The sequence below is a fragment of the Aspergillus aculeatus genome (genome assembly GCF_001890905.1).
Source record: "Aspergillus aculeatus ATCC 16872 unplaced genomic scaffold ASPACscaffold_23, whole genome shotgun sequence".
Classification (NCBI taxonomy): Eukaryota; Fungi; Ascomycota; class Eurotiomycetes; order Eurotiales; family Aspergillaceae; genus Aspergillus; species Aspergillus aculeatus.
The window spans coordinates 448,982-475,897 of record NW_017962998.1 but is presented as its reverse complement, the minus strand read 5'-3'; the positions used below and the strand labels follow the sequence as shown (position 1 = coordinate 475,897).

The 26,916-nt window shown below is 55.8% G+C and overlaps 10 protein-coding genes across 10 annotated transcripts; 6 read left to right on the top strand and 4 right to left on the bottom strand.

Annotated features, from left to right (window-relative positions):
• Positions 1-57: 57 nt before the first annotated feature.
• ASPACDRAFT_64905 (uncharacterized protein) lies at positions 58-4,113 on the bottom strand (the record flags this gene model as incomplete). Its single annotated transcript, XM_020204052.1, has 6 exons — positions 58-1,097; positions 1,161-1,316; positions 1,367-1,414; positions 1,468-1,527; positions 1,586-1,804; positions 1,866-4,113. The coding sequence occupies 6 exons, from the start codon at positions 4,111-4,113 to the stop codon at positions 58-60; spliced, it is 3,771 nt and encodes a 1,256-aa protein (XP_020051333.1).
• Positions 4,114-5,067: 954 nt separating this feature from the next.
• ASPACDRAFT_48440 (uncharacterized protein) lies at positions 5,068-7,373 on the top strand (the record flags this gene model as incomplete). The annotated part of the gene is made up of 4 exons (XM_020202130.1): positions 5,068-5,583; positions 5,631-5,832; positions 5,899-6,312; positions 6,373-7,373. 4 exons carry the CDS (start codon positions 5,068-5,070, stop codon positions 7,371-7,373), a joined length of 2,133 nt encoding a protein of 710 aa, XP_020051332.1.
• A 138-nt stretch (positions 7,374-7,511) lies between these two features.
• Positions 7,512-8,701, bottom strand: ASPACDRAFT_37185 (asparaginase ahrA; the record flags this gene model as incomplete). The annotated part of the gene is made up of 2 exons (XM_020200277.1): positions 7,512-8,482; positions 8,533-8,701. 2 exons carry the CDS (start codon positions 8,699-8,701, stop codon positions 7,512-7,514), a joined length of 1,140 nt encoding a protein of 379 aa, XP_020051331.1.
• Positions 8,702-9,946: 1,245 nt separating this feature from the next.
• On the bottom strand, positions 9,947-11,765 carry ASPACDRAFT_37172 (CocE/NonD family hydrolase; the record flags this gene model as incomplete). Its single annotated transcript, XM_020200276.1, has 2 exons — positions 9,947-10,087; positions 10,137-11,765. 2 exons carry the CDS (start codon positions 11,763-11,765, stop codon positions 9,947-9,949), a joined length of 1,770 nt encoding a protein of 589 aa, XP_020051330.1.
• A 469-nt stretch (positions 11,766-12,234) lies between these two features.
• ASPACDRAFT_37062 (uncharacterized protein) lies at positions 12,235-13,462 on the top strand (the record flags this gene model as incomplete). The annotated part of the gene is made up of 4 exons (XM_020200268.1): positions 12,235-12,519; positions 12,564-12,781; positions 12,860-13,282; positions 13,333-13,462. 4 exons carry the CDS (start codon positions 12,235-12,237, stop codon positions 13,460-13,462), a joined length of 1,056 nt encoding a protein of 351 aa, XP_020051329.1.
• Positions 13,463-14,045: 583 nt separating this feature from the next.
• Positions 14,046-15,923, top strand: ASPACDRAFT_1860646 (uncharacterized protein; the record flags this gene model as incomplete). Its single annotated transcript, XM_020197762.1, has 6 exons — positions 14,046-14,202; positions 14,257-14,313; positions 14,363-14,486; positions 14,552-14,750; positions 14,816-15,202; positions 15,255-15,923. The coding sequence occupies 6 exons, from the start codon at positions 14,046-14,048 to the stop codon at positions 15,921-15,923; spliced, it is 1,593 nt and encodes a 530-aa protein (XP_020051328.1).
• A 116-nt stretch (positions 15,924-16,039) lies between these two features.
• On the bottom strand, positions 16,040-17,560 carry ASPACDRAFT_1860645 (hydroxymethylglutaryl-CoA lyase). Its single transcript, XM_020197761.1, has 2 exons — positions 16,990-17,560; positions 16,040-16,932 (listed from the first exon to the last, which is right to left on the bottom strand). The coding sequence occupies exons 1-2, from the start codon at positions 17,424-17,426 to the stop codon at positions 16,332-16,334; spliced, it is 1,038 nt and encodes a 345-aa protein (XP_020051327.1). The 5' UTR covers positions 17,427-17,560; the 3' UTR covers positions 16,040-16,331.
• Positions 17,561-20,013: 2,453 nt separating this feature from the next.
• ASPACDRAFT_55563 (uncharacterized protein) lies at positions 20,014-21,828 on the top strand (the record flags this gene model as incomplete). The annotated part of the gene is made up of 5 exons (XM_020203015.1): positions 20,014-20,070; positions 20,173-20,330; positions 20,386-20,434; positions 20,488-21,440; positions 21,510-21,828. The coding sequence occupies 5 exons, from the start codon at positions 20,014-20,016 to the stop codon at positions 21,826-21,828; spliced, it is 1,536 nt and encodes a 511-aa protein (XP_020051326.1).
• A 595-nt stretch (positions 21,829-22,423) lies between these two features.
• On the top strand, positions 22,424-24,625 carry ASPACDRAFT_1892153 (sugar porter family MFS transporter). Its single transcript, XM_020198656.1, has 4 exons — positions 22,424-22,829; positions 22,898-23,227; positions 23,293-24,217; positions 24,271-24,625. Exons 1-4 carry the CDS (start codon positions 22,717-22,719, stop codon positions 24,589-24,591), a joined length of 1,689 nt encoding a protein of 562 aa, XP_020051325.1. The 5' UTR covers positions 22,424-22,716; the 3' UTR covers positions 24,592-24,625.
• A 202-nt stretch (positions 24,626-24,827) lies between these two features.
• Positions 24,828-26,199, top strand: ASPACDRAFT_55561 (FAD-dependent oxidoreductase; the record flags this gene model as incomplete). The annotated part of the gene is made up of 3 exons (XM_020203014.1): positions 24,828-24,982; positions 25,037-25,846; positions 25,902-26,199. The coding sequence occupies 3 exons, from the start codon at positions 24,828-24,830 to the stop codon at positions 26,197-26,199; spliced, it is 1,263 nt and encodes a 420-aa protein (XP_020051324.1).
• Positions 26,200-26,916: the final 717 nt, after the last annotated feature.

Genomic DNA, 26,916 nt, shown 5'->3' with positions numbered 1-26,916 from the left:
ATCTGTTCACAAGTGTGAAAGGGTATGCGCATCCGATCATGTTGCATTTGCAAGATCCTAAGGCTTCTCGGTTCCAGGTCCTCCCGGGGGTGGCTGTTGGCCTGGCATTCCTGGACCCATCCCTGGTAGAGGGGGCATCTGGCCCTGAAGCATGGCTTGCTGCCACATGGCTGGGTTCATATTCTGCCACATTTGCGCCATTTGCTGAGGTGGCTGTTGCGGCTGCTGCGGCTGCTGCCCGTACCCGAAGCCTGCCTGCATTTGCGGCGGAGCTGCCTGGGGCCATCCCTGGGGGAACGCCTGAGGGTATCCAGGTAGTTGAGAGGGATAGCCGGGAAAGCTTGGCGGAGCTGTTGCCTGGGGCGCAGGGCTAGTCTCTTGCAATGCACTGGTAATCCCGTTGAATGGCGACACAGGCGTAGGTGACGAGTTCAGCGTGAGGGACTGAGAGAGGGCGGAGGGTGAAAGTAGCCCTGGCGTCGGCGTCTCCGGGTTGGACGACGAGGTCTTTTTGCCTAGGGAGAATATATCTGCTTCATCATCGAAATCCGAATGCTCCTCCTCATCATCCGTAAAGTTCATTTTCTTGTCATCCAGTTCCCTCGCCCGGACACCCCGTCGCTGCGCCAATCGGTCTTGATCCACCTTGTAGAGCTTCCTCAGATACTGCATAAACTCAAGGTAGGCCTTGGACACTGTCTCGAGATGCGTGACGCTAAGCCTGACCTCTGCAGTCGGATCGATAATCTTCTCATGACTGCCGCCTCCAGCCTCAAATTCCGCCAGGGCCAGAGCTGTCTGACACGCATTGCGGATCTGTCGGCCGTTCCAGCGCATCTTCTTGTGCGTCTTCCAATACTTCTCCACCATCGCCAGGATGGCGTCCCGATCGACCGTAATGTTTCGCTTCTTTTCCGTGAATCGCTGCTGGATGAGCCTCATGTTCAGCAAGAAAATCTCTCTCGTGGCTGGGAGCGTCAACTGGGGGTAGTGAAGACTGATATGGATACGGGATCCAAAGGCCTCGTCGAAGTCACCAATACGGTTTGTCGTGAGGAAGAGAATTCCGGCATAGTATTCAAGTACCCGCAGAAAGACTAGAAACATGAGTCAGTGATCTCAAGCTTTTCTTCGATGCTGGCGGACTCTTTCGAACATACCGGACACCAAGCCATTCCGCTTGAAATCCTGAGGCGTTCTCTTCGCCAGGAACACGTCAGCCTCATCCAACAAGAGGATACAGCCCCATCGATGAGCCAAGGCAAAGTTCGTTTCCAGGGCATGCTCGACGCTCTCGGCCGTGGTGCCCAAGTCACCTGAAATGGGTGTCAGTTGACAGCTTGAGCTGTGGGCCAGAAAATCTTACCGCAAGTGATCTGGAAAAGAGGCTTCTCAAAGAGCTCGGCCACTCCCTCTGTGTCAAGGGTCAATTATCTTCTCAACCAGGAAAGAAAACTGCATACGCACCTGCCGTGGTGGTCTTACCCACTCCGGGAGCGCCGTGGAGTAGAATAATCAGTCCCTTGCCTAACGTCCAACAATCAGCCTCGATACTAGCGGCATACAACCTCCCATCCAGACCGACCTTTTCCGCGCACAATATCGACTTGCTCATTCGCAGCGGTGGGTGACTCCTTGTCCCGATAATGTTGTGCGACCAGAGACAAGAGCATCTTCTTGTGGCCTTCCTCCAGCACCAGCTGATCGAAAGCCGTCTCTCGGACTTGCGGTTTGCCTTGGTCCTCGCCCTTGCTTTCCACCCGGATGCCTCGGATATAGCTGAGATGGGTGAGGTCAAGCTTTTCTGCAGAAGGAAAGGCACATTAGCTACTACACTTTACAATGCGCACACGGCTGTGGCATACCCCATTTGCGACTTCGCAGACTGAAGCCGAACACTCGATAACTCATGATCACAAAATCATCATCTGAAAGGGCGTCGTCGGAGGCTCGGGAATTCTTCACCCGAGGGTAAATGGCAGCAGAGGGCTGCTGGGATAGCTCCTCCGGAATGAGGCTGTTGCGATAGTGTTCGTTCCGCTTCTGCTCGGCGTAGAGGTCTTTGTGGACGCGTTCTCTGGCGCAGCACGCGGCCGTGCAGTCGGATGCGGGATTATCAGGGACCTCGATGCTGATCAGACTGCGGATCTTTGGCCGCCACACCTTCTCTAGCTCTTCCTCTCCACCATCCCCGCCGTTGTTGTCGCCAAGTTCGGCGGGCTGCTTGGATTTGTCTTCGCTCTCAAAGGCCTTCTCGAAGTCAATCACTACTTGGCCGTCCACTTCATCACGAGTCTCCAGCGTCAGTCCACTGTAGTGCATGTGCTTCTTGGCCAACACATCGATAAACATCTTGCCACGGGCGATGAGCTTTTGGCGAACATCCACGATGCTCGTCAGGTCACCCGCTCTCGTGCCCGCCAGGCGGATAGGAAAGACACGAAGCGAGGTGATGGCCTTCTCACCGTCGAACCGTGCGATCCGGAACGTCTGCAGCACCGGCCCGAGATATTTACCGTCGAAGTCGATATGGACGCATTGCAGCATCACCGTGGGTTCATCTTTGCTGGATGTTTCCCAGTTTCGGTAGGGAGACATCACTTTATGCGGCGAGCTGGTGACGCCGATGACACGATATGCTTGCTTTCCTACCTGGTCGACAACCTCATCCCCGGGTCGAAAGAGATACCAGACATCAGCAAAGGATACCCGGTGGCATTGCTCGCTGCGGACGTAATCCATCTTGGCTTTGACATCCAAGTCAAGAAAATTGATTAACACCTGCAGCTGCTCGAGTGCAGTTTCTGAAGAGGTGAACTCGTCTTTCAGTACCTCGCTCACAGGGTTGCCTTGATTTTCCTCGCCTTCTCGGTTTTCTTCCGGTTGGTCTGCGGTGGTTGGAGAGCTGGGGCGAGCTTCTTTCTCCTCTGAGCCTGCTGTCTCCTCGTCTTTTCTAGCCTCGGGCGGTTTCGTCTGTGCCCCTCGATGCTTCTCCAGAAGCACCTGATGGATCTGGCGGAGCTGATCTTCAAAGAACACCAGGGCCTTGAACGGCCGAATCATAATCAGGGATTCGTCCTCGTCAGTGAAATTATCCGGTTCCAGCTTCTGAAGAATCTTGAGGATCTGCCGGGAATTGATGCGAATGCGTTCGGGCATGGGCCCCTGGCCAGGGGGGGCGAGTCTCTTCTTGGCTGCAGGGGCCTTTGTCTCCTCCGAGACGCTCTTTTTCATGGTCCACCAGGGGCGGTAATAGGACATGAAGCTGATGACCGGTTCCCCCTCCAACACATCGATGGCGAAGGTCTCTTTCACTTGATGATAAGGGGCAGAAAAGGAAGCCCATTCCACGCGATTGAGCTGTGCCGTCGGCCACTGCTGGGACTTCACGGACGAGTCATCGTCATCATCCTCATTGTTCTCGCTTCCCCCTTTCTTCTCCGTTGCCTTGGAATGCTTGTTGGATTTCTTCTCGGAGAGCAGGTTCGGATCCCACTGGCGCACTTGGGCTTCCACCATGGCCAGCCGTTCCGTCAACTGGGTGTTCTCCGTCTTGAGGTCCTCCTTCTCCTTCACCATGGTTGTGTAAGCGTCGTCCTCGTTCTTTAGCCATTTGAGCTCCGCCTCGACCACTCCCATCATGATCCGCTTGCGCTCATGCACCTGGGCCATATCGGTGACGATAGGCTCGGTCACACGGCTCATGTAGTAGGATTTGCTGTTCTGGTCGGAGTAGGTCTCTGGTCGGAACATGTCCCACTCATACAACCATGGTCGACTCCACGAAGCACCACCCATCCCACTCTGTCCCATCGCTCGCTCCGCCATCATCCTCCGTTGCGCTTGCTCATTCTCCAACTGCTCTTGGATTATTCGGATCTGCTTGTGTAGGTCGGCAACCTGGATTGTAGGCTCTGCTTCGTGCTTCGCTGATGCTGCCTGAGAGGCATCTATACTAGGTTCGCCATGTGGCGACACATTCGAGCTCCCGGAAGACGCATCGCTAGTCGCTGTATCGCTGCCTCCACTGCCATCAGTTGAGTCGAGTGCTGCAATGGGGCTTGCACTGCGCTGCAGCAGAGCAACTCCGTTTGGGCTTTCGACGACCGCCATGACGCAACTGGAGCGGCTCCGTCTCAATCAGCTGTTGGTGTGGAGGATGCAAGCAAAAATAGTTTGCAAGGACATGTGGTTGAGACTGGATGGGAGCATGGGTACTTGGTACTTTAAATTAGAGACCCAGTGCAGAAATAAGATGAGGATTAGCGTGCAAGCGGACCGAGCGCAATCGCCCCCATCTTTACTTCCCGTTTGCCCCTAGTGCTTACGAGGCTATTCCATGTCCACCTGTCCAGATGACAGCCACGTTTTCATAAGAGAGAATTAATCAGCAAAACAGCAACAGCCCGAGTAGATTCTTAATCATTTTCCTGACATCCCAACTGCTTGCCGGTCCGTGTACTGCTGCCCGTGCAGATGGGTTCTTTGGACAGTGAATGGTAAACAACCTGTGATTGGGAATGGGCGGGGCCAGCTAGGGCAAGGCTGGGATGCACTGCACTCAACTGGCCAGACACGCTAATGCAGGTTGGCCAGTTTGCACGCCATTCACACGTCTTGGGACGATCTTCACTCCAATCATTGCTTCCCACACTGCCACCCGAGCCCCTCAAGCCCGTATTGATTCCGCATCCTCTGATCCTGCATGTCCGCGGGGCTGTATCTGCAGTTACCTGGCACCGCTCCCCTTCCACCTCGAAGTGTCTTGACTTTACTCCATACGTCGGGACATGATCCCCACCTGGCTTTGTCTGGAGTAATGCTCAAGATCAGGCTCGATCATTAGCAAGTAGCTAGCCTTGGCAGCAGCTGCTCGAAGCGAAGGCTTGGACTGGAGATGTCCCGCGCTGGGAGCTTCCCACCCCCTCCCGCCGCAACTTAGTTTCAAGCGTTGAACCTAGCCCTCAGAAGTCTTACATAACTATCCCCAGAATTAGGACTCGACACTGAGAGACGAGATTCTTTTCAGAGAACGCAATCTAACGACAAAGTCTTCGGGGACTAGCCATGGGTGCACCAGGCAACCCCCCGACACGCACCGCCTCGGTAGACTTCATCGACCACCACCTACCCCAAATCAACCCAGTTTTCGACCATCCCGGCATCAAGTATGACTGTAACGAGGGACAGTATGTCTCCCCAACTGCCATTTCCACCAGTCCGATTGAAGACGACATCATCCCGCCGCGACCGGCTCTTCCAGCAGTCGACGCAATGAGATTCTGGTCGGACATCTTTCCAGACTGTATGACCGAGTTGAAGAAGAAATATCCCGAGGCTGGGCCCTCGATCACCAAGGGATGCAGTATTCGCAGTCAATCCAACTGGGAGGGGGTGCGAAGCCAACTCGACAAGGCGCAGAGCCATTATGATGTGCCGAAACGGAACACCGCGAAGGGGTTCTTCAAAAAGGTCTATCGCAAAGCGGCGGACCACACTGAGCAAGCGAAGATGGTGAGCAAGCTACTCGCTCAGGTGGAATATATTTCCCCTTTCATTGCAACCATAGACATCCTGCTGGATGTAAGTAGCACCGTGTCGTGGTTGGTTCAGATACTGATTGGGTGCAGGCGGCGGCAATGGCCTCGAAAGTGCGCGAGGAGGTGACTACGGCGTTCGAGCCTGAGGCGTTGGAAGACGACTTTGAGAGTATCGAGTTCTTCATGGCGACGTTTCCCAGAGACAGAATCATCCGTAAGGCATCGATCACCTTGGTAGTTGCAATATTCCAGGCGATCGAGAATGCGATCGCGTTCTTTCTAAGCCACGAGTGTATGAGTTCCCACCGATATTCAGGTTGAATAGACCGCTCGACCACTAACTCTCAGGCATCTTTAGTCTCGCGTACCTGGCGCAGTCTGGCGCAGGGCAGTGAGTACCAGGACAAGCTCCTGGGCAGCATTGATGTAATCCAAAAACATAGCTCAAAACTGGCAAAGAAGGCGCGTAAAGCAGAGATGCACAGCACCCGCGTGGCGCTGGAGGAGTTGATCCAGGGTAAGGAGGTCACGGCAGCAGTCGCTCTCGCCAATTCGGACAAGCTAGACGAGGCCAAAAAAGACCGCCAGCGCCTTGCAGACCAGCAGATGACCCGGATGCTCAATCATCTGAACGGGTTGTTCCAGGTGGCAGAGGAACGCGAGAAGCAATGGGAAGAGAGAGAGAGGAAGAGGGAAGAGCGGGAGAGACGGAGAGAAGAGATGGCAAGAAGACAGTCTGACGAGACTAACCATCTCCTCGAGCACCTTTGGGGTAAGTTTATTCTATCACCAGTGCTAGTGCTATGAAAACCGTTAACCAAGTGAATCCCAGATGAACTGAGAAAGCGCAACACTCCAAGTCCACAGCCTCTGGCACAGCCCATTGCCTGTTCGCCCTGGATACCTCCAACGACCCAAGTGCCCTTCTACCCTAATTTCCTCCCATTGCCCCAGTTTCCTCCTGGCACCTGGATGCAAGCCCCCCAGCTCATCGCTCCCTCTGCACCAGCCACTCCGGAGCCACTCCCTCCAACAGTCACCGTAGCTGACCTCCTGGCTATGCTCAATGTGACCGCCTCCGAAGCACAAGACGTGGCCTACATCCTGTCTCATCGCGCGCGCATTGCACCCGCCGCGCGGCGACGCGCAGAGTCAGCTCTCACGACGGGTGAATTCCGACGATGGCTTACATACCCAGCATCTCGAGAGCTTCTCATCGAAGGAGACGCCGAGTCCGAGGGCTGTGAGGTCTCCGCAGTCTCTCTCCTGTCTGCCTTGATCTACGCAGCGCTAGAAAGTCAACCAGGACATCTGCGCTTAACCTGGTTCTGCTCCCTTCACGAAGCCGATCACCACGGCAACACCGCAGTTGGAAGAGGGGTAATCAAATCCTTTCTCGCCCAGCTGCTGCGGCAGCATACTTTCGACCTGGACACCGTCCAAGAAATCGAAACCTACCTCCGCGGCCCACGGAACCTCAGCACGGACGGGCTGTGCAAGCTTCTCGTCTGGCTAGTTCGCAAACTCCCGAAGGGAATCAAAGTCATCGTCATCATGGATGAGATCGGATGGTATGAAATGGACGAGCACGAAACAGACATGCTTCGCGTGCTGAGAACGTTGTTGGGGCTGTCTCGCGAGAAGTCCGTGGCGTGTCAGGTCAAGGTCCTTGCCACGAGTGCGGAGGTAACAGATACGTTCCATAGCGCGTTCCTAGACGATGATGACTGTTTGCTAGACTTTGATGCGTTGGAGGAAGCGGACGATATCGGGGAGATGGAGCTTGGTGCGGACTTGGTGCGTGGGGATTATACCAGTGAGGAGGAGGATTAATTGTTGCGAGGGGTTGACCAAGCGTCGAGGCAGTGACCATGATCATTAATTAGATTCTATCTATCATGAGATTATATACAGTCATTGAGCTCGCCTGCAGCGAGACCAGTTCATCATCACCATCATTCAATCCCCGATCTACGCGTTCGTACCCAGGGCAAACACATCGGCCATCTCGGTCAGGTTCTTGCCCTCGGCCAGCAAGAGACCCAAGAGAATGCGCGACTTCTGGGGGTTCAAGTACCCACTGGCGATATGGGTGGCGGTGTCGCTGCTGACATCCGACAGCGGCACCTCACCATTCACCGTGCGCATGCTCTGCACCACGGGGATCTCCAGACGGTTGATGACATCCTCGATGGCGGCGTTGAAGGAGGTGGTGACGCCTCCCGCTCCGGCTCCGGCAATCACAATACCCTTGGCACCACTCTCGACGGCATTGTACAGCGTGTCGTTGTGCATATCCTCATAGGAGAAGAGGATGTCCACGCGGGGGATCTCAGTGACATTGGCAATGTCGAAGGGCACCTTGCCGGTGGGGGTGACAGGCGGGTAGAAGAAGAAAGGGTTGTTGGAGATCATCTCGCCCAGGAAGCCCATCTCCATGGCCTTGAATGTATCCATGGTGTTGGCGTTGGTCTTGGTGACATAGTAGGCGGAGGCGATGCGGTCGTTCATGACGACCATGGCGCCGCGGTCGCGGGCCTTGGGGGAGGCAGCCACCGTGACGGCCTCGAGCAGGTTGAAGGGCCCATCGGCCGAGATGGCCGTCGAGGGACGCATGGCTCCGACGATGACCACAGGCTTGCCGCAGTTGACCGTCGCGTCCATGAAGAAGGCCGACTCCTCCAGCGTGTCAGTGCCGTGGGTGATCACCGCACCCGCCATGGTCGGGTCGTCGCACACCATCCGGGTGATGTCCTTGGACAGGGAGATCAGGATATCTGAGGTGATATCTTCGCTGCCGACGTTGGCGACCTGCACCCCGGCCACGTTGGCCACGTCGAGCATGGACGGGACGGCGTCGATGAGGGTCAACACGCCCACAGCCCCCGAGGTGTATCCGGTGGTGGCGGTCGAGCTCGAGTCGGAGCCGGCGATGGTTCCTCCTGCAGCGATGTTAGTGGTAGCAGGCAGGCGGCAGGGGAGCTTGGCTTACCCGTAGCGAAGATGGTCACATTGGGCAAGGAAGTGTTCATCTGAGTGAAATTCAAGCCATTGGAGTTGGTGAAGACATAAGTTGTGCTATTGCTGTCACGAGCATGAAGGAGAGGTGAAGCCGACGCCAACGTCGCCAGCGCGGAGAGCACAACAGACTTGATAGCCATAGTGATTGGGAATGTAGATGATTGTGATGAAGAAGGCGGAGTATCAGCAGAGACCTGCATGCAATTTATACCTACATCCGCTGTTCATCTTCGCATTATCGCCGGTTATCACTTTCGAGACTATCTTGGCAATTATCTAAGTGCATGCTTCCTTCTTGAATCTATCCGGCTTGGCAGTTCAATCCCGCTTGGCGGTTATCTAAGATCAACCCTCCTGCCGGCCAATGGCTTGACTATCGCAGCGTGGGGCTGGCTGGGTGCTTCTTGGAGCAGTTGGAGGAGTTGGAGAACCTCGAAGCCGAACCCGATGTCGGATTTCGTTGTGGTGGGGACCTTTCCAGTGCAGGATGAGCCACAGCTGATAAGCTGATAAGAAAAAGCATCCCCAGTCGGTCTTATCAGTCCGACATCGAGACCCTATCCATACACCATACACCTGGTTCACCGCAATTAATGGACCCAGACGTTCGTATTACAGACATGAGCTTGTCAGGGTGTCTTGACATTCGCTATCGGAACATTCCATATCTGCATTTTTCTGTAGTCTTGGGTCCTTCCATCCTTCGTCCCACTTTGATCTAAGCGCCCAATCTACTGGCTCTTGTGGAGAAATATGTTTTGGTCTGGGGCACCCGCTGGTTTGTGGTACGGTCAGCCACTGCCTGATAAAGCAAGCCTCTCAGGTTGATTGACCTTATTCAAGCTGAATTGTCATGGCTGATATACCTACCGCCTAGTCCAAAAATTCAAAGAAGCTTTGCTCCGATAAGAGCAGCATCAAGAGATCCCGCACATCCGGCAAGGTACTCACTTACCACCGCGCGGGAGCAGCGCTCGTCATGGTAGCGATCGATGGCCGTTACAATTGAAGAATGGGTAATGAAAATGACAGATAGCTTAGGTTATTTGGACAGGACTACTTCCGGCATCATTGAGAGTCATTCAGGGTTATTCTGATTCTAAGGTACCATGGAGAGAAGATAGAGTGAGGAAGCAAGATCATGGCCTGAGGCAGAATTAGATATAAATAATAATGCAAACATGCAAACATGCAAACATGCAAACACAAACACCCAACCAAACACACGGGGGCAACTCAACTCCACTCATCCGCGACTCCAACATTCTGACTATCTACAACAGTCTCCAAGCGATTCTAGCATCTTGTCTTTGGACCCAACTCTTGCATTTACTAGGCTCTATCTTCATTCCACTGCAACCGAATCATGACCTCTGATCTCCTCCTCAAATGAATGGAAGAATCACCGAGCTGGGATAGTCGCCCCCGCAGTGCACATAATGCTTGCCGCGATTCAGCTCCTCCTCCGGCCGCGGCTTCGACCACGTCTTGTACTCGGCAATGCTGGGATACTGCCCCGACACCTGCTCCGGTATTTAGTGCTGTCCTTCAACTGGAGCAAACAGAATCACTTACCTGAATGCTGATCGACTCTCCCTCATCGAAATCAACCCCCATGGCCCAAATCCCGATTTCCAACTTGACAATCTCACCCGGCGGAACCTTGTCTTGCTTGTTATGGGGGTGGAACGGAAATTGAGAATGGATACTCTTGGCTGGATCAAACGCGCGATGTGAAGCTCGAAGAATGCCGACCGATCCAAGGTGCAGATTCAGGCTTGCCTGATCCTTGGTCGGGATCTCCGCGATGGACTGCACCGGGGTCGCGTGGAGGGGAAAGTTGAGATGCATCAGTGGTTTACCATTGCGATCCAGCTTGCGGAGGATGACGAATACGGTGAAATCGTCTCGGTCCTCGCAGGACATATACAAGATGGCTTTGGGAAGGCCGATCAACCGAGCGGGCCGGTCGAAGGTATGAGTGAAGGCGAGGAGGCTGTTTACTTGATCGGAATCATACGAGAGCTTCTCGTACTCCGTCACTGGGGCGGTGCTTAGTCGGTTTTTGGACAGGAAAAACTCGCGATACTCGGTGGATGGTGCGGGGAAGTCGGGAAGCTCGATATCGTCAATAGCCTCGCGGTCGCCGAACTGCAGGGCAGACCATCGCACTTTGGGCGTTTTCTCCCAATCATTCGAGATGCCTTTGAGGTAGCGATCGAAATACTGGAAGAGCTCGTCCAGAGAGTCGGGGCAACTGTACAGCTCGTACCACTCTTGCTTGCTGCCCCATCGGATCCATTTCTGGTCGTGCGGCAGCTCGAGCCATGCGCGCACGGAGCCCATTGTGTGGATGGAACTCACGTCCGAGCCTCGGATGTAGACCGGACACTGAACGCGGGTCATGTCCGCCCGCTTGTCCTCCCAAAACGGACTCGATGTAGAGGAGCGCCGGTACATCTCTTCGAAATCCTCGATTCCAGAATTCTCGTGCCCACGCACAATCGCACCGGTGATGAGGTCGAAGTTGCTCATGGAGAACCAGCCGCCTCGACAGAACTGCTCACGGTAGATATCGCCAGAGCCTTCCCAGGGGGCGATTGCTTTGAGAGAGGGGGGCTGCTGCGCCGCGATAAACCACTGCGAGATAGCCAGAGCTGAATTGCCCGCCATGCCAATGGAACCGTTGCACCAGTCCATCTTAGCCAGGGCCTCGACCACATCGTACCCATCTTCCGCATCCTGAGAGCCCATCACGCAGATCATGCCGTCGCTGTTGCCCGCTCCCCGCGTGTCGACACTGACAATGGCATAGCCGCGCGGACACCAGGTCTGGGGATCAAGGCCCTCGAACTTCTCGAGACCACTGAGGTCCGATCGAGGCACGCAGCAATTCCACGTGCACATGGGCAGCATCTCCAGCGCACTGTATTTCTTGCCGTAGAACGACCAGCTCAAGATGGCTGGGACTGGCTCTGTGATGTCGGCTGGACGGTAAATGTCCGCGTACAAACGACAGCCGTCGCGCACCACGATCTCGACATCATGGTCTATGCGGATTGGGCTTTTCAAAGGCTTTGCGTTGAATCCGTTCCATCCTGTAGGGAGGATCTCTGTCTTGCCGGGTTGCGGGCTGATGTAGCCATTCTCCCCTTCTTGGGGCTGCTTGATGCGTTTGTAGGCGGATTGCACGGGAGGAGGCATTGTAAACGAGCGGTACCGATTGTGCTGTTCTTGCGTGTGTGACGTACGAGCTGATGGAGCGATGACCTTTGCCAATCATGGTCTCTTATATATAACAGGTTGGAAGGTGGGGGAGGTATTGCGGATCATACCTTATCATAGGTATCTCCGTACCCCCGCATTACCTGCGTCTTGGCAAAGGCCGCCGAGGCTGCTCGGGGCAAGCTTCAGGGATGTTCGGGGGTCAAGCGCCCGCACTTTCGGCGCTCTTTGCATGTCCCGCCGCCGAGAATACACCCAAGACGTGCCCCGAGGCAGCCCCGAGACTACCGAGACAGCGCCAAGTCTGCGGAAAGCCTCGGGGCATACGAGATGCTGAGTCTCGGCGCGTTTACTTAAGTGTTCAACTTTTGGCTTCTCGTTTCAAGCACTAAACCAGCAATTCCATCCAAGTCCACATTTCCGAGCATAATCAACCAGAAAGTCAGCCATGTCTACCACTGTCACCGAGATCCAAGAGATCGCCGCTCAGACCAACGAGTCCTTCACCATCAGAGACTTGGTCGATTTCTCCGGCCGCACCTACGGTGACTGGCGCGATGAGTTCCACCGAAATGGCTGCGTGGTGATCAAAAATGTTATCAGTCCGGACCGGGCGAAGTACTACTGTGACAAGCAGATCGAGTGGCTGAAGAACTTCGACCTGGGATTTGACGAGAAGGATGAGAGCACTTGGACTGCCGAGCATCTCCCGGTCAGCTTCAAGGGAGGGTACGTCTTTTGGCCCTATCTTGTATCGATGAGCATGCGTGCTAAAAGAAGCCCCGACACAGAATGTACTATGCGTACGCCGCCACCCACGAAAAGATCGCATGGGAGGCCCGCACTGAGCCGGCAGTGGTTAAGATCTTCGAGGACCTGTGGGAGACGAAAGAGCTGCTTTGCTCCTTCGACGGCATGAACATCTCTCTACCCCGCCGCAAGGACCTAAACTGGAGCCCATGGCCGCACTGTGATCAGAATCCCGACCGAAAAGGGTCAGCACCCCTGCTTTCCAGCACATTTACCCCCCCCCTCCCCCCTCCACCACACCCCGCAATCTAACCTCCCCGTAGAATGCAAGCCGTCCAAGGCCTCCTCAACTTCGCCCCGAACGGCCCCAAGGACGGAGGCCTCATGCTGATGAAAGGCTCCGCCAAGCTCTTCGACGAGTTCTTCGCCCAGAAGCGCGATCAGTACGACCACGAGGATGCCCCTCCCCCGGAGCTGAAGTATATGGACCTGTTCTTGTTCCACGACCGCGACCTCGAATGGTTCAAGGAGCGCGGCTGCGAAATGATCAAGGTAAATATGGAGCCCGGCGACTTCGTCCTATGGGACTCGCGCACGATGCACTACGCCTGCCTGCCGGAGGGCGACCAGATCCGACACGTGCAGTACATCTGCATGACGCCACGGCGATTTGCCACACCGCGGGCGCTGGAGCTGAAGAAGTTCTGCTTTGAGAACTTCATCGGTACCACCCACTGGCCACACTGGTAGGCTCTAACATGCTCCGAACTTGAGATGGGGACTGACCCTGTGATAGCAACATCCGACCCGCGGCTGAGAAGCCCATGCGAGATGGCCAGGTGTGCCCCAAGGACCGCGCCGAGCCATTTGAGAAGCCGGTCATCACGGAGCAGGTGCTGAAATTGGCGGGTGTCAAGGAGTATTAGATCGGATTGGTCGAAGTCTTAGATTACATTTACGCAATACCAGAATGCAATTGAAGTTATCTTGAATATTACCTATGGCCGAGTGAAGAACATCCTGTAGCCTCTGAGTGTCTTCTGTATGCATGCGACGACCGTCGAGTCCCCTTCTGAGATCTGCTGTCATGACTACACGTTGAAGGTTGTTATGATCTCGAGGAATGCGGGTGCACGTCTTGTGGAAAACTTGCCCTTCGTGCTGATAGAGTCTCCGAAACCTTATTGAAGATCTCGAACAAGAGCCGACACGCCAGCTATGCTATTCCCCCGAGGACTCGTTGCCTGAATCTCGGTGTCCCCCGAAACAATGCATACAGAACTACCGAGCTCCTTCGCGTCGCTGAGGTCCCGAGTCTGGGGTAGCTTCCCCGCAGAGCCAAGCCAGCTGTCGTCTGGAGTTGCCTAACCTACTGTCTATACCACTGCACACGAGAAATGGTATATAAGGACAGACAAAGGAGAAGGAGAGAAGACATCCCAGCGAGGCTCCTGAAGTCGTGCCCTCATCTTACCGCACACAATTCCATCTTTTCAACAACCGGTCGTCATGGCAGCAGCCAAGGCTACCGACAAATTGTGCATCAGCCACGTCGAGGATATTGAGGAGGGCCAGATGGGCGACAAGCCTGATGCGGTAACAGGCACCGTGAAACTCACCGAGGGCTCGATCGTGTACATACCTACTCCCACCGCGGATCCTCAAGGTAACCACCCCCTACTGTAACCACGCTTCGATGTGTGAAAGTTGACCATGATAGATCCTCTCAATATGCCCAAATGGCAGAAGATGGTGATACTCGTGGTAATCTCGATCTGTGAGTCCAGCCTCATGCGGTCCGTCGATCTTCCGCTGATGTCTTCTAGTCTCAACGCTAGGACTGGCCCTTGTGTCTGGGTTTGGGGGTCTGTTGGGTTTCTACATTCCCGAGTATAGCGCTGTCGGCAAAGGATACGATGATATCACCCACCTGATGACGTATCCTACGCTGTTCATGCAAGTGAACCGTTGCATCTCTGTTATGAAGAGGATCGCTAACACAGGATGCTGCACAGGGGCATCGGCAATCTCATCGGAATGCCTCTGGCAATAGGCGTGGGTCGACGAATCGTCCTCCTAGGATCGACTGTCATCCTCGTCATCGGTGCGGTCCTCTGTGCCACGGCCAAAAACTTCGAATGGCACTTATCCTCGCGAATGGTCGTGGGTCTTGCGGCTGGGCAGAGTGAGGCCCTAGTGCCCATGATTACGCAGGTCAGATCTTACCATCGTCGAGCCTGAGCACTTTGCTGACATGAGAGCACAATGGGGGTGGATAGGAAATTTTCTTCCTGCACGAGCGGAGCAAGGCCCTGATGGGCCAGATGGCCATCCAGGTGACCCTCACCTCTGTGTGGGTGTTGTGTGCCTCCCCAATCGCAGAAGCCATCACGCCGCAGTGGTGGTACGGGCTGGGCGCTGCTCTGGCCGGCGTGCTCCTCGTGCTGGCTTTCTGCTTTCTTCCGGAAACCAAGTATGAACGGTCGGCGAGCTCTTACCAGGGCGACGGGACACCCGAGGATATCAAGGTTGGGGATCAACCCACGGAAACCTGCACAGAGCGTCCAGCGCTGGACTTTGACACTTACGCACCCCGAACGTGGAAGTCTGATCTCCGACTGTGGGTTGGCAGTCCAGACTGGACAAAGGTTCTGGAAGTCTTCCGGGTAAGGGTCCATCCATTCGCCCATGGTGCGCTGCCCTAACTGTTGTGCACAGCAAACCTTCTCGCTTCTCCTCTTCCCCAACGTCCTCTGGGCCCTCCTCCTCAACGGCCTCACCATCGGCGTCAATGTGGCCATCGGCACAACCTACAGCACCATCCTCTCCGCAGCCCCATACAACTGGCCCGATAGCAGCGCCAGCTACGTCAACTGCGGCCAGATCATCGTGGCATTGATCGCCCTCCCGCTGCTGGGCCACGGCTCCGACTGGCTTATCCGGTACTTCGCGCAGCGCAACGGGGGCCTCCACGAGCCGGAGACGCGCATCATCCCGTTGATCCTCCCCATCATCGTGGGGGTTGTGACAGCTGTCTTATACGGCCAAGGCGCCGCCCACCCTTACGAGTATCACTGGTTTATCTCTGCGTGGACCGTCGCCGCGTACTACTTCTGCTTTGTCGGGGCCAACATCGTGGCTATCACCTATCTGCTGGACAGTTACCCGACCCGTGCGGGCCCCCTGCTGGTGATCATTTGTGCCTTCCGGGGGATCATCTCCTTTGGCACGAGCTATGGGGTCGCCCCGTTCATTGAGCGAAATGGCTATGATGGGACGTTTGGGACGTTTGCGGGGTTGACGGGGGCTTTGGGGTTGTTGGGCGTGCCGGTTTTCATCTGGGGGAAGCGCATTCGGCAGTTCACTGGGAGGTTTATCAAGGATTAGAGTTGGGGCTTGGGTTTGGGACAGTACTTGTTGTGGTCGACATGGCGGTTGAAGAGTGTTTCTGTGTAAGTGACGCGATAATGGGTGTTTGTCATACACTTCAGTATGGAGAGGATGGATTCTCTGTCATCTATCACGTATACATGTATGTAGAATCCTCCATTTGTTGAAACCACCGTGGCTGTACACATAAGTACTGCCTTTGTTGTAGCCGATCAAGTAGTACACAGACAAGCGTATGGATTTATAAGTGCTCTACATGTCACAGTACCCGGCTGCCAGTCCGACGGGCGTCCCCAGGTGACCATTATCTCCAACCGAAACTCGCACCCCGTAGGCATTCTTGGGCAATTTGGGGTTCCTTCACTTCATATCGTCTCACGCGCGCCATCCTGCGCAGCACGACTTTCAGTTCGACCCTGCGCCAATGCAATTAAATTCCATCCGCATTGACGGCCAATGCCCATCGTAATGGCGGAGATGGCTGTGCAGTCTCTGCGGCTTGGTCCGAGGGGCAACCTCGCTGACCCTCGCAGCCACGGCACTAGCAGCCTGGGTGGAGTCTATGTCTGCGAGCTGTTTCAAGATCCAGGCCCCCGTGTCCACCAAGCTAGCAATATCAATTCCAGTCTCGATGCCAGCATTGTGAAACATGTACGCGACGTCTTCCGTCGCGACATTGCCCTTGGCACCCGGAGCGAAAGGGCAGCCCCCGAGCCCCGCGACACTGCTGTCGAACACGCGCACGCCGCACGTATACGCCTCCCAGACATTGGCGACCCCGCGGCCGTACGTGTCATGGAAATGCCCAGCGAGACGGTTGACCGGGACACCCGCATCAGTCAGGTACCGGATTAGACTGCGGACCGTCGCGGGCAAGCCTACGCCGAGCGTGTCGCCCAGGCTGACCTCGTAGCAGCCCGCGTCGAGCAGGGCTCGCACGCAGCGGAGCACAGCAGCCGGGGAGGTCGGGCCATCGAAGGGGTCGGAGAAGATGCAGGATACGTAGCTGGAGCCGCAGTCAGTGCGATGCTGGAAAGAAATAGCCTCAGCAAGCGCCGCTTACCCTCTCACGGCCAGACCCGCAGCGATGGCGTGGGATGCGACCTCCGTTGCTCTCCCGATCCCCTGCCCGACAGTACAGTTGATGTTGGCGCGGCTGAACCCCTCCGTCGCGCTGATGAACACAGCCACCTCTTTCACGCTCAGCGAGCGCGCAATCTCCAATCCTTTGAGATTGGGGACCAAGACCGGCAGTCGCAGGTGCGGATCGCTCGCCAAGCTTCGAATCGAGAAATGCTGTAGGAGATCGCGACAGTCGGCCAGCTGGGGGATTTTGCGGGGTGAGACCACTGATGTCAGTTCTATGCTCTGTAAACCGGCGTGGTGTAGTCGCCGGATTAGGTCGAGCTTGGTGGAAGTGGGGATGTGGGTGGCAATGTTCTGGAGTCCATCGCGGGGTCCGACCTCGACGATTCTCACGGTGGGAGAGGCGGGTGGCATTTTGAGAGGAATTTCATCGAGTCGTACTAGTCGGGATTTCAGGCTGGATATAGTTCATGCATGATCGATATGGTTTATGATAGAAGGGAGAGTCTTATGCTGGGCACCAAAGAACCGAGGTTGAACGAAAGGCCGAGGGTGAGTGAGGGTTGGGAGCGCGCGTGCCCTTTTCAGGGTTCTGGTTGTCTGACTCCGAGGCGCATTCCAACTCCGTCCTCCATGGAACTCCTTGCGGCAGAAGGTAACAATACAGAGAGAATACTGCGCCAAGCGTCAGCTACACCACTTCGTCCAATCAAAGCAGTAATTTTGGACCAACAGAGGAAATGAGTTTACACGGTCGCAGTCAGCCTGACTGACTGTTCGGGCATTTTAACAATTCAATGACGCAGTGAGCCCCAGTCTACAGTAATCATCTGCTTTCTGCTTACCGCATAGAGACACCTGAAATTCCTGCCGGGGGCCTTATGACGCCCTTGACGTGATAGAGTTGTACCCCACGACGTCTGTTAGCCGGATGCGCCATCGGTTGCTCCTATCACCCAGTCCAGATGGATCAACCTCAAGCCTTATTTGACACCGAGGGAAACTTCTAGAACATGGTCCCTGTACTGTATGTACAGTACTGTGCCTACCTCGGATAATCAGATCCCCAATGCGACCGGGGAAGACCGCATACCCCGCGTCATCCAGCACCGCCGCATCCCCGGTATGAAACCAGAGTACACCATCAGCGTCCCGGCGCATGACCTCCTGTGCTTAGGCTTTGCTACGCCCATACCCCTCCTGCATGGCAAAGCCCCTGGTGCAGAGATCGGCGCGCGTCAACCACCTGGGCCACGGTGTGGAGATGACTCTGCCCACCGTCAGCGCACGTTTCGAGTCAGAGTCACCAGGCCCACCACGAACGCGACCCAGATGAGCTCGGTAGGTGCGACCGCGGTCAGCATCATGTCGACGTCCATCTTCGTCCGGAGTTGCGCCATCAGCTCCCGACACGCTCGGCTTGGCCGCTAGCCCGATGCGCAGACGACGGCTTCTAGCCGCGCATCCGAGCATGTGAGCGAGTTCCAGGCAATGAAATAGCGCTGGCCCGGGAGCGGCTGCAGACTACCTCTTCGGGCCGGAGATGCATTGCGTGGCCAACAAATCGAAGACATTGTGAGGAGTCGGTGCTATTGGTCAGTGATGCAAGCGAGTGTCTGCTTGCTTACTAACTTCGAGGTTGGGAGTTAAAATGGCAGCTTTGGGAAAGCCCCGTCGTCCCTGAAATTCAGGGAGCAGAAGAACCGAAGAAAAGCAGAAAATCAAGAAAGGGAGCAAGTCATGATCAGAAGCATCGGCTGGCACGAACCTGATATAGTCCCCTGCAAAAGATGGGGCTGCGGGCCCGACGGGGCGGGGAGATTTCCTCCATCGGTCCGAGACCCTGATCAATCCCCCGAGCACGCATCTGATCGGACATTTGATTCCTTCTGTCCAAGCTAAGTACGGTCAACATGCTTGTTACACTATATACATTGATTCTGAGATCCAGGGAGCCTTGTCGTTGAAGTCGCTGAAAATGCCTCGGATGGATAATACGGCAAGGTATCCATATTTGTGTCTCAGATTGTTCAATGATCTCATCAGGAAGTAACACGGAGTTAGATCTAGAACGGCACAGACACATGATCAATCTGATGGATGGAAGAAGTGTTGAAGGAGAGAACACAACTCTCGCGGTCTGGTTGAGATTTCTTCGTCTTTGTACAGATGCAAGTTGTGATGCCGCCTCCTGTCGCCGTCCGAGCTGCGCAAAGACCTGTAACATTTACAATTGCTTTGTTGGACGTAAATTCATGGATATCTCACAGCTCATCGCCAACATGCACCGATATTGCTTTTCACCATTATTATGTAATTGAGAAGCTGGTGCTCGAGCCCTCAGCCCCGCTGCTGATATGACACTACTCGAGGATAGTCCGAGATCGGCTTCACTCAACTGCCGCCCGAGGGGGAGTACGGGTCGAGATTTGCCAAGAAGCCCTACATTAGCAATGGCCCTGGCCATGCTGTCTTTACCTACATCAAGTCATGGTTTGGTTCTCTTCGACAACCAGTCTAAGCATAGGGATTCCCACTCATTGAGTCCTGGGGGACCAGGCAGCTGACACGACCGCGATCCTGTCAATCTTGAATTTTGTGAGATCTGGGGTTGCGAGTGCAATTCTCCGAAGATTGACGTCATGCAATTTCCCGAAGGCATTTCAGAACGGCAGTTGACCTCTCGATCTTCATCGGCGATTCTCAATCTGGGCTTAGATTCATCAATCTGTTCACCACCATACTAACGCTTAGCAGCTGTGCCCCACATCCCCGCAAAATGCGACCTCATCGTGAGGAGGGGAACAGGGTACTCCGGGGTCAAAGTGGGGAAGCTCATTTGTCAGACTCCTGAACCACTGGACGAGGGCAAGCCGATACCATCAATTCCCCACCGGGTCTACAGAGGTTTCCGAGACATGAGAAATATAAACAACACTATTCAACCCTTAATACAGGCTGGAAATTCTTCACAAAAAGCACGGGCGGCATACTACTCACAATGGGTCCCTTGCGCTATCTCTCCCACCTGGCTCTGGCGAGCGCGTTACCCGGCCTGGTGGAAAGCCAATTGTCCTGTACACCCGAGTCATTCTCGGAGTACCTGTCATCTGCCGGCCATGAGAATGCCACGGTCTTGCAGGCATTCCACATCGCGAAGGGCGACACCTTTGAGGTCCCGGCCAGTGACATCGCGTATCCACAGTCGCCGACCGAGTTACCTGAGCTCTGCGTCGTGCAGATTAATGTGACATCAAGTGCAACCTCAGCGTACACATTCGGACTCTTCTTGCCTACCGAGTGGAACGACAGATTCTTGTAGGTTTCAAGCAAACCAATTCCTTGGGTTGTCGCTCACCATTGTCGAAAACAGAGCGGTCGGCAATGGGGGATTTGCGGGAGGCATCAACTGGGTCGATATGGTCAGTCATGTCTATATACCCCGAGAGCTCTCGACAGAAACTGATGGAAGCAGGGCGTCGGCGCGCGATACGGATTCGCTACCATGTCCACCGACACAGGACACAACAGCATCTCCTCGGACGGCCGGTGGGCGTACCACGAGCCCGAAAGACTGATCGACTGGGGCTACCGCGCCATGCACGGTTCAGTGGTCCTGGCCAAAGAATTGACGGAGCAATACTACGGCGATGCCCTGAAGTACAACTACTACAGCGGCTGCTCAACCGGCGGAAGACAGGGACTACGGTCCGTAGAACTGTACCCCGACGATTTCGACGGCGTCATCGCTGGCTCCCCCGCGTGGTGGACGTCGCACCTGCAGCCCTGGACCGTAAAGATTGGGACCTACAACGCCGATCCCGACACTCAGATCCCAGCCAGCCTGTTCAGCGTGATTGGCGCCGAGATCATCAAGCAGTGTGATCCCCAGGACGGACTGTCCGACGGGGTCGTGTCCGCCCCGCAACAGTGCAATCTGCGCCTGGAGACGCTCCTCTGTCGAGGCACTAACACCACTGCGTGCCTAAGTGCGGCGCAGCTTCAGACTCTGCGCCTCATCTACAGCGACTACGTCGACGTCAACCAGACCTTTGTCTTTCCCCACCTGCTGCCGGGCAGCGAAGCGCAGTGGAGCGTGCTAGTCAATAACGGGACGGCGAATGGCCTCGGGACTGATTACGTGCGGTACTTCCTTGGTAAGGGGAAGCAGTGGCAGCAGGACCAGTTCGATTACAGTATCATCCAGCTGACGGATCGACTCGACCCCGGCAACGCGACGGCCGACGATTTCGACATCTCGCCGTTTCAGCAGAAGGGCGGAAAGCTGCTTATGTACCACGGTATGGCGGACGGGCTCATCCCGACGGACAGCAGTCTCCACTACTACAACAAGGTCACCGAGGAGCTGATCCCCAAGGGGATCGACCTGGACTCCTTCTATCGGTTCTTCTACGTTCCTGGGATGCAGTAAGTTGTTATCCTTTATGCGGATTCGATCAAGAGTATGAGACTACAGGACTGATAAGAACTATGAAGACACTGCTCAGGCACGCCAGAGAGCATGCATGCGCCATGGTACTTCGCGGGCCCCAACCAGGCTCCCACGCTCTCGTCGAGTCTCCACAGCGTCCCTAAATTCCAGGATGCGCAGCACGATATCCTGCTGGCCCTGATGAGCTGGGTGGAGAATGGGACCTCGCCTGAGCCGCTGATCGCCACCACCTGGCAGAATGACACGACCCAGGATGAAGTGTACCGTCAGCGGCCATTGTGTTTCTACCCGCAGAAGGCCGTGTACACGGGCAAGGGGGATGCAGATGAGGCGGCGAACTGGGAGTGTCGGTCGCAGTACTAGAGGAGCTTGAGAATTGTAGTTCTTGCAGTGCTTGTAGTTATATAGAATAGAAAGACATTGCGATCATACCATCAGTTAGTGTCATTGTTCAATGCTGATGATCATCGGTCAATTTATCAGGGGGCCTGCAAAACCAGCCCTGGTAGTCAAGATCTTATCCTGAGTTTGGAAAAGCGGTTATTCTTCCCAGTGCGGTTAGATCCCGCGGGTCCGTACGGTGGGAAACTGTACGCGCCGGCTTGGAGCCTCTCCCCTAACTCACTTGTTCTCTTATTTGCAGCCCTAGACAGCAGTCAGAGCCACCACTTTCCATACCACCAAACACTCTAGTTCCTCCTTATCTGCACGATGTTGAACCTCCCACCAAGCATCCCATCATACAAACCACACGGGCAATTGCAAGATCATATAGCCTCCGCGCCCCTTATCCCTCCCGCGATGTCACCCTGTGATGCCTCAAGTGGGGCGCCTCGTCTAGGTCACCCAAGAGAGAAATGCCACCCCCGCACTACGCGCTGCAGAAACCAGCCACCCCACGGGGAGATTGACTAATCGCTGAGACACTAAGAAAGGAAGGCCGTGGCTAGCCGGTCCAAAATAGATTGGGCCCCTCAAATCGTGCGTTGAAGGGAGGAGAAGTTGTAAACGCTCACTCTACCCCCGCACAGAATGGCCTGACCACATCGTGGACAGTACAGGCGTCATGTTCATCACTGGATCTGGGGTTGTCTGTGCAGCTTCCCCAGACCGCAACTGTGGGGGATGGCTCCCTTCCCGGTCCATAAAAACCCCGCGACTGCCGCTGTCGCAGACGCAGATGCTCTTGCTTCCTGTTATCAATCTGGTCGGTCGCATACGCCTTGAAAATCTTTGCTGCTGACCCTGACCATGACCTCGTCAAACGTTGAAGGCCGCGGGCAGTGGGAAGATCCCCCACCCGAGACGCGATGGAGCATTATCCGCAATAACCCTAAACTCATGGCCATTGCATTTTTTGCCTCGTGAGGAACCACCCACCTCTACAAGTAACAACCAACGAACGAGACGTACTGACACCTAGTTCTTCTAGATTCGGTGGATTCGAATATGGCTACCAGCAGGGTGTTCTGGGCCAGTCCCTCGTTATGTACCGCTTCAAGGACAACTTCCCCACGGTGGTCGCCTCGTCCAGCGCCACGGGGTGGCTGACATCGGTGCTGCAATTGGGGGGCATTGTGGGCTCCCTCTCGGCGGGAATCCTGGGCGAGGTCTTCTCACGCAAGTACACCATGTTCTCGGCCTGCTGCTGGGTGGTTCTGGGCAGCTACCTCTACTGCGGTGCGACCTACCACAACCCAGCCCTGCTGTATGCGGGCCGCTTCTTCACGGGGCTGGGCGTCGGGACCTTCAGTGGTGTTGGGTGAGTGGCTCTGCTTCTATCAAGGCCCGGTACGAATAGCTAACGCGCAACCACGTCGATCACAGACCGCTCTACAACGCTGAATTATCCTCTCCCCAACTCCGCGGCTTCATGGTCTCTTTCTACCAGTTCGCCACCATCCTCGGGATCATGCTCTCGTTCTGGTGCGGCTACGGCAGCAACAACATCGGGGGCACGGGGGAACACCAATCCGACCTGGCCTGGCGCCTCCCCTCGATCATCCAGGGCATCCCGGCGGCATGCCTGGCCCTGGGCATCTGGTGGCTGCCGTTCTCACCGCGCTGGCTGGTGAAGCAGGGCCGCGACGAGGAAGCCCGCCGAACACTCTCCTACCTGCGCAAGCTTCCCGCCGATCACCCCGCGGTAGAGCACGAGTACAAAGAGATCAAGGCCGAGTGTCTGTTCGAGCAGCGGGCGTTTGCGCGGACCTTCCCGCACCTTGCCGAGCGCGAGAAGCAGAGCGTCCTGGCGCGCGAGTTCGCGCAGTACTACAACATCGTGCGCACCTGGGACAACTTCAAACGCGTGGCCATGGCGTGGCTTGTCATGTTCTTCCAACAATGGTCCGGAATCGACGCCATCATCTATTACGCGTCGAACGTCTTTCAAAGTCTGGGCCTGACGAGCGGCACGTCGGCGCTGCTGGCCACTGGCGTGACGGGGGTGGTGTTCTTCGTGTGCACCATCCCCGCGATGCTGGTCATCGACCGCGTCGGCCGCAAGCCCATGCTCCTGCTGGGGTCGACGGTCATGTTCATCGCGATGATCATCGCCGGGGTCATTGTGGCCAAGTTCCGGCACGACTGGCCGGGCCATCCGGCCGCGGGCTGGACGGCGGTGGCATTCATCTGGGTGTATGTGGGCGCGTTCGGAGCGACCTGGGGCCCGGCCTCGTGGACCCTGGTCTCTGAGATCTTCCCTCTCTCCATCCGTGCCAAGGGGGCGTCATTCGGCGCGTCGAGTAACTGGGTACGCTTCTCTTTTGCCCGCTTGATAGACTGTTTGTGCTAATCAGAGGACAGCTCAACAATTTTGCGGTCGCGTTCTTCGTCCCGCCCATGCTCTCCGCCTGGGCCTGGGGCACATACATCTTCTTCGCCGTCTTCCTGGCAGCCGGGATTGTCTGGGTGTGGTTCTGCCTACCGGAGACCAAGGGCGCAACGCTGGAGGACATGGATCGGGTGTTCAACAGTCGGACGGGCGAGCAGGACGCCATTCTGCTAGCTCAGGCGCGAAGTGATGTGGGTCTGGACCAGCTGGATCACGCCACCGCAGTCGAGAAGCTGGGGAGCATGTATATGGAGGAGGAGAAATCGTCGGTCCGTCAGGAGGAAAGGGCATGAGGATAGCCTGGTGATGCTGGGGTCATGTGTAACGCAGTTATGTCTATCGAAATGAATTTGACTTGTACCAAATCAAATGCGGTTTATGCGAATTATGGGAGGAAGGGCAGCGGACCCTCCTCGGATGCTCCGCGGGAACTCCGCATATCGCAGCACTTGGCCCCACCGCCAGCTGTATATAAGAAACCACGGTCGCAAAACTCACAACAGGATCAATCCACTTGCGGAAGAACACTATGGCTACTTCGCCAACAGTGCTTATCATCGGCTGCGGAATTGCCGGCCCCGTGCTGGCCATTCTGCTCAAACAACGAGGCTATGCGCCCATTATATTCGAGAGGGTCAGCACGCTCGGCGAGGCGGGCGCATCGCTCCTCATCCAGCCAAACGGGTCAGCCAAGCTGCCTCCCTAATCAATATTCACACCTTGCTGACAACCTCCCAGAATGAAGGTCCGCAGTCTCCTGGATATGGCCGATTCCCTCGAGCAGGAATTGCAACCGCTGCGCGGATACTGGCACGGCACGCCCGACGGCCAAACCCTCGCGTCTTCGGGCCTGGCTGGGAAATTCAAAACGCGATACGGATTTTCAGCCGTAGGCATCCGACGCTCCGAGCTGAACCTCCGCCTCAAGAGTCTTCTCCTGGATCAGGGAATCGCAGTCCGCGAGGGGTGGGAATTGATCCGCATCGAGGAGCACGTGGACTTCGTCACGGCCAGATTCACCAACGGGCAGTCGATAACCGGCTCGTTCCTTGTGGGCTGCGATGGCATCAAGGCCGCGTCGCGGCAGGAGATCCTCCGAAACCGCCACGACAGCAAGGAGGGGCCTTTGATGTTCACGGGCTTGACACAGACCGCGGGCATCTCGCCCACCCCGGCGACGCTGCAGGACCGAGCAGGGCAGATGACCAACTGGTACGGCCAGGGCATCCATGTCATCGCTTATCCGGTCTCCGAGACGCATACTTCCTGGGCAGTGACGCTACCGAACGCGAATGAGCAGCCGGAGACGTGGAAGCTGTCCGATGCCGAGGAACTCGCGGCGCGGCGCGGCGAACTGCAGGCTCAACTAGCGGAATTCGAGCCCGCAGTTTTGCAACTGGTCGCTGATACGGAGCGTCTGATCAAGTACGGCTTGTTCGATCGGGAGGAGTTGACGGCGGAGCAGTGGTACTCACGCCGCTGCGTGTTAGTGGGCGATGCTGCACATCCTACCAGTCCGCATATCGGACAGGGGGCGAATCAGGCACTGTACGTATGAGCTGGATTACATGAGGCTTCCATCAGGCTGACAATTAGAGCACAGGGAGGACTGCTATCACCTTTCACGTCTTCTCCCAGACCTCCAACAAAGCTCGACGTCTGATGCGAAGACCCTTCACCTGGGTGATGTGGACCTAGTCGAGATATTCCGAACCTTCGCACAGCGCCGTCAACCACGAACATCGAGATTGGTAAAAGAGGCGCGACGGCAGGGCGAACAGCGGGTGGTGGTGGGCGGGCCGGCCAGATGTCGCGAACGGAATGCTGGCATTGCGGCGGCATGGAAGGATCCGGCCGCGTTGACGGCGAACTTCGACCGGTTGCTACAGGGACCCTTCTAGTGACGGTCGGTATGGCATTTTCTTCGGCCGACTCGCCTTTCGCTGCCTCACCGTCGAATTCTCATCGAGGATGGTGGCTGGCCTACCCCCTGAGCAATCGGGTATGTTTCGCAACTTCCTTGCGTATTGCATATTGAGTGTCCAGCGCAACCCTAAACGGGCGAGAAGCTAGTAGCGCTGGTGAGGGAATGTCATCCACAAGTTCGAGGCTGAGCCTTGGAGGGTGTGTGCTGTATATGCTCGTCATGAGTCATGAAGAGCCCGGGATTATCTCTGCTGTAACGGTCCGTGCCAGTGAGGGTTTTCCGTTTTCTCCCATCATACACGTGTCTAGACCTCCGTGCATACTTTACTCGAGTAGATTTCATAACGATCCCTTGCTGATATCTTTGAAGCAATCCTGATTAGGAAGGAGACACACTCATGAGCTCATGACATGAACGATGGCCCTTTCAAGGTGGTTGGAATGGCCGCAACCGGTATAGACCCAAGGGATCCATGATGATAGAGCCGACATGACGGATTGCGAGAACAACGAACCAGCGCGGCGGTCATCTCTCGCCCTTTGCACCTTCCCGGCCGAGTGGTCCGGTATTCTACCGGATAACACCTGTTTTCGATGCAACCTTGGGGCCGGGCCGCTAGCAAGCTTAGATCCTCAGTTCGACGCAGAGAAACATAGTACTCCCTCTATACCACGATCTAGACCGGCCGGCG